The 4,046-nt window shown below is 40.7% G+C and overlaps 1 protein-coding gene across 1 annotated transcript; it reads right to left on the bottom strand.

Annotated features, from left to right (window-relative positions):
- Window positions 1-1,164: 1,164 nt before the first annotated feature.
- LOC101761157 lies at window positions 1,165-3,275 on the bottom strand. Its single transcript, XM_004955326.4, has 2 exons — window positions 3,164-3,275; window positions 1,165-3,071 (listed from the first exon to the last, which is right to left on the bottom strand). Exon 2 carries the CDS (start codon window positions 3,039-3,041, stop codon window positions 1,482-1,484), a length of 1,560 nt encoding a protein of 519 aa, XP_004955383.1. The 5' UTR covers window positions 3,042-3,071; window positions 3,164-3,275; the 3' UTR covers window positions 1,165-1,481.
- Between the last annotated feature and the right edge of the window lie 771 nt (window positions 3,276-4,046).

Below are 4,046 nucleotides of genomic sequence, written 5' to 3'. Positions count from 1 at the left end.
GAGCAAATGACTTGGTAGCATGCACAATCTGGTTCGGAAGGGTGGAATTCCTCACCTCCTGTTCTATCTGTTCCTTTTCTAGGATTCTGTGCTTGCATTCGTGCAGTGTGTCATCACACTCCTAAGCAGCACACTTCAGCTTCCTGCGCCAACGCAACAAGGATCCATCAGTGATCTTCCACTTTTCTGAAGTCTCAAGAGCAGCCTCCAGCCTAATGTGTGTCATCTCTAGCCTCTCCAAGTTTCTTCTCGCATTTCATTTTCAGAGGTGGTCCTGTGTCTAGAGGGTAAAACTTACTGCAAGGGAAGATGGTAACTTAAGGAGAATGTTGACAATTTCTATAGTGAAGAGTTGTTTGGACTTGTCTCTCCAAGGGACCTGGAAAAGTCCTTGGCCACTTGTAACTGGCATTTTCTAGTGGGATGAAGCCAATATACTAGTCATTGTCAATTTATTTCCTTGACAATTGACACACTAGTCTGACTGATGTACATTGGACAAGGAACCTGGAAAAGTCTTGGCCACTTGTCACTAGCATTTTCTAATGGAATGAAGCCAATATACTAGCATTATCAATTTGTTTCCATGACATAATAATAGTCTGACTGATGTCAAATTGATTCACTACATTTTTCCTACGTCCCATTTTTCCATGTCGTGTAATTTGGTTCAATGGGCTACTTTATGTGAAATGGACCATGTTTGACTATATTTGTATATGATGGATTATGAATACACTGACAAGAACATAGATGGTGTTTGGTTTGTACACAGGTAACGATAACGGTATTGAAAATCAATTACAGGGGTTTTGGTGGTGGGATCATTCTTTATGTGCTTTGTTTGGTAGCACAAAGGTAAGGGTAACGAAATGAAGCAAGCAAGAAAGGGGACTAAGGAGGGGAGGAAACAGTTTTGAATAACCCGGTATCTGGTATCCAATTACGAGGGAAGTTGAACCAAACTGCTGTAACGTGATCTCATAACCTTCGGTGATCTATTTACGTTACATTCACTGAACCAAAACACTATCATAATGTCATCCAACTAAAACAAGGATTTGATCATTTAATCCCATATTTAACAATGAACAATCAATCAATTAAAACATTTACCACTCCAACATTAGTACTTATAAAAGTCTAAATGAATGATGTGCGGTAAGTCTCAATTAAGTCTCCCATTATCTTAAAGTATAATAGTGTATATAGTAATACCCATCATATAATCAACTGGTGAGAGACAACCAACATGAATTCCTAATGTACAACAGAATTGCTAATTAAGACCAACATGAAACAAATATTCGGCATGTAACTCTACAACCATGATGCTGTATCTTTGCTCTCATTGCCCCTGTATTGGAACCCTATTTGTGCTCTGGTAGCACTTCTACTATGATGCCTTTGCGGTGCTCATATCAATTACGATTATTAACTCCAATATTTTCTTCTGTTCCTTCCTTGTTTCCCTTATTGATCTATGTTACATGATTTAGAGTTTCAGGTGTAGCTGTGATGCTATAACTTTCCCATTCTTTCTGCAGCCAGTCCTTGAACGCACTTATTATGTGAATGGGCACGTGTGCACGCCATAAGTCGAACAAGTGAGAGATCATACATTTTCGACTCATAAGCTCCTCATCATGTCCTTGCAACAGCTTTCTTCTCTTCCTAGCTCCCCCAAAAGTTTTCTGTGTGCTCATGCTTTCCCTCTCAACCTGAATAAGTGCAGAGCTATGTTTAGATTTCCAAATCATTTTGTAAAATGTTGCTTCAGTATTCTGGCGGAAGTAATCTATTGACTTTGGCAGCGTCATCTCCAGTTGTTCCAAGGTGACATCTGCTTGCAAGCAATGTTGATCCTCACCGACTATCGCCACTATTTCAGAGAATCTATTTGCAGGTAGCACGTCTTCTGAAGAGCGATGGGGTGTAAAGTAAATTCCAGCTTTCAGATAACTAGAATCCTGCAGAGAAATTCTATCTTCAAACGGCAAAGTCCTCTGCTTGTTGTACGGAGACAATGAGACCAGACACTGCAAATTCACTTCAGTTACTGGCTCCAAGAAATCATCTATAAGTCCTACCTTGTCTGGATTGCAAATATGTCGAAGCTCATGCCGATCATGCTTCTTGCAACATAAAGGTTTTGGGCGAACCCATTGAGATAAATGGTTTTGAATTTGAAGACGAAGCAGATCTTTCTGGTTGGAACGAACAGATGGCATCCATGTCAAGCATTGAGTTGGTAGTTGAGCAAGTCCTTTTATAATATTTTCAACTGTACACTTGAAATGAGGAGCAAACAACTGCAAGCATTGAATTGCGGTACCAACTATGTCTGTACTCTCTGAAATCTGTAATACTATACTAAAGTAGATATTGCCCACTGACAGGGAATCATCTGTGTGGATAAACATCAGGATAGCCTCTGTTCCGTGCTCTGCGGAACCAAAGGGTTCCAACCATAGTTGAGAGGAAGGATTCTGGTTTCCCCCAACGATTTTGTGATGTAGTTCCTTACCTGCAAAAAGGTTATTGACAAGGGAGTAGTATGATATGTGCCTGCGTGGTGTGCCACCAAGATCTATGAATCCCAGAAACTCGGTAGCACCATCTGCAAACCACTCAAACCTTTGAACAGCGGATCTCATCAGCTTGTCGTTGTTGTCAGAGCTAATGATGGAGGAGACAAATGATTTGGTAGCATGTGCAATCCGGCTCGGAAAGGAGGAATTTCTTACCCGTTGTTCCATCTGCTCGTCTTCTAGGATCCTCTGCTTGCATTTGTGGAGCGTGTCATCGCATTCTTGAGCAGCATGCTTCAGCTTCCTACGCCAACGCAGCAAGGATGCGTCAGTGATCTGCCACTTACCAGATGTCTCAAGAGCCGCCTCTAGCCTGATGTGTGCCATCTCTAGCCTTTCCAAGTTTCTGTTGGCATCTGATTCGTCTATCTCCTCATATTTTTTAACCAGACCAGATAGAACTTGGCTAACTGTCTCCTGGACAACTGCAGAACTGACAATCTCTGCCATTAGGGTTCAAGCACATGTAGTATTCCTTCCCTGTTGAGGAAATATAACAATACAAATGAGAGATTAGATATATGAACTATGGATAACAAGCAAGATTTAGCTTAGCAGTTGCAATAACCTACCTTTGGTTGAGTAGCATGGAGGTGGTCCTGTCTCTAGAGGGTAAAAGTTACTGCAAGGGAAGATGGTAACTTAAGGAGAATGTTAGACAATTTCTATAGTGAAGAGTTGTTTGGACTTGTCTCTTCAAGGGACCTGGAAAAGTCTTGGCCACTTTTAACTGGCATTTTCTAGTGGAATGAAGCCAATATACTAGTCATTGTCAATTTATTTCCATGACAATTGACACGCTAGTCTGACTGATGCACATTGGACAAGGAACCTGGAAAACTCTTGGCCACTTGTCACTGGCATTTTCTAATGGAATGAAGCCAATATACTAGTCATTGTCAATTTATTTCCATGACAATTGACACGCTAGTCTGACTGATGTACATTGCACAAGGAACATGGAAAAGTCTTGGCCACTTGTCACTGGCATTTTCTAATGGAATGAAGCCAGTATACTAGTCATTATCAATTTATTTCCATGACATAATATAATAGTATGACTGATGTCAAATTGATTCACTACATTTTTCCTATGTCCCATTTTTCCATGTCGTGTAATTTGGTTCAATGGGCTACTTTCTGTGAAATGGACCATGTTTGACTATATTTCTATATGATGGATTATGAATACACCGACAAGAACATAGATGGTGTTTGGTTTGCACACAGGTAACGATAACAATATTGAAAATCAATTACAGGGGTTTTGGTGGTGGGATCATTCTTTACGTGCTTTGTTTGGTAGCACAAAGGTGAGGGTAACGAAATGAAGCAAGCAAGAAAGGGGACTACGGAGGGGAGGAAACAGTTTTGAATAACCCGGTATCTGGTATCCAATTACGAGGGAAGTTGAACCAAACTGCTGTAACGTGATCTCATAACCCTCGGTGATCT

Source organism: Setaria italica, chromosome II, assembly GCF_000263155.2.
Source record: "Setaria italica strain Yugu1 chromosome II, Setaria_italica_v2.0, whole genome shotgun sequence".
Taxonomy (NCBI): Eukaryota; Viridiplantae; Streptophyta; class Magnoliopsida; order Poales; family Poaceae; genus Setaria; species Setaria italica.
Note: the sequence above shows the minus strand (reverse complement) of the source record. Positions and strands in the feature narration are given on the sequence as shown.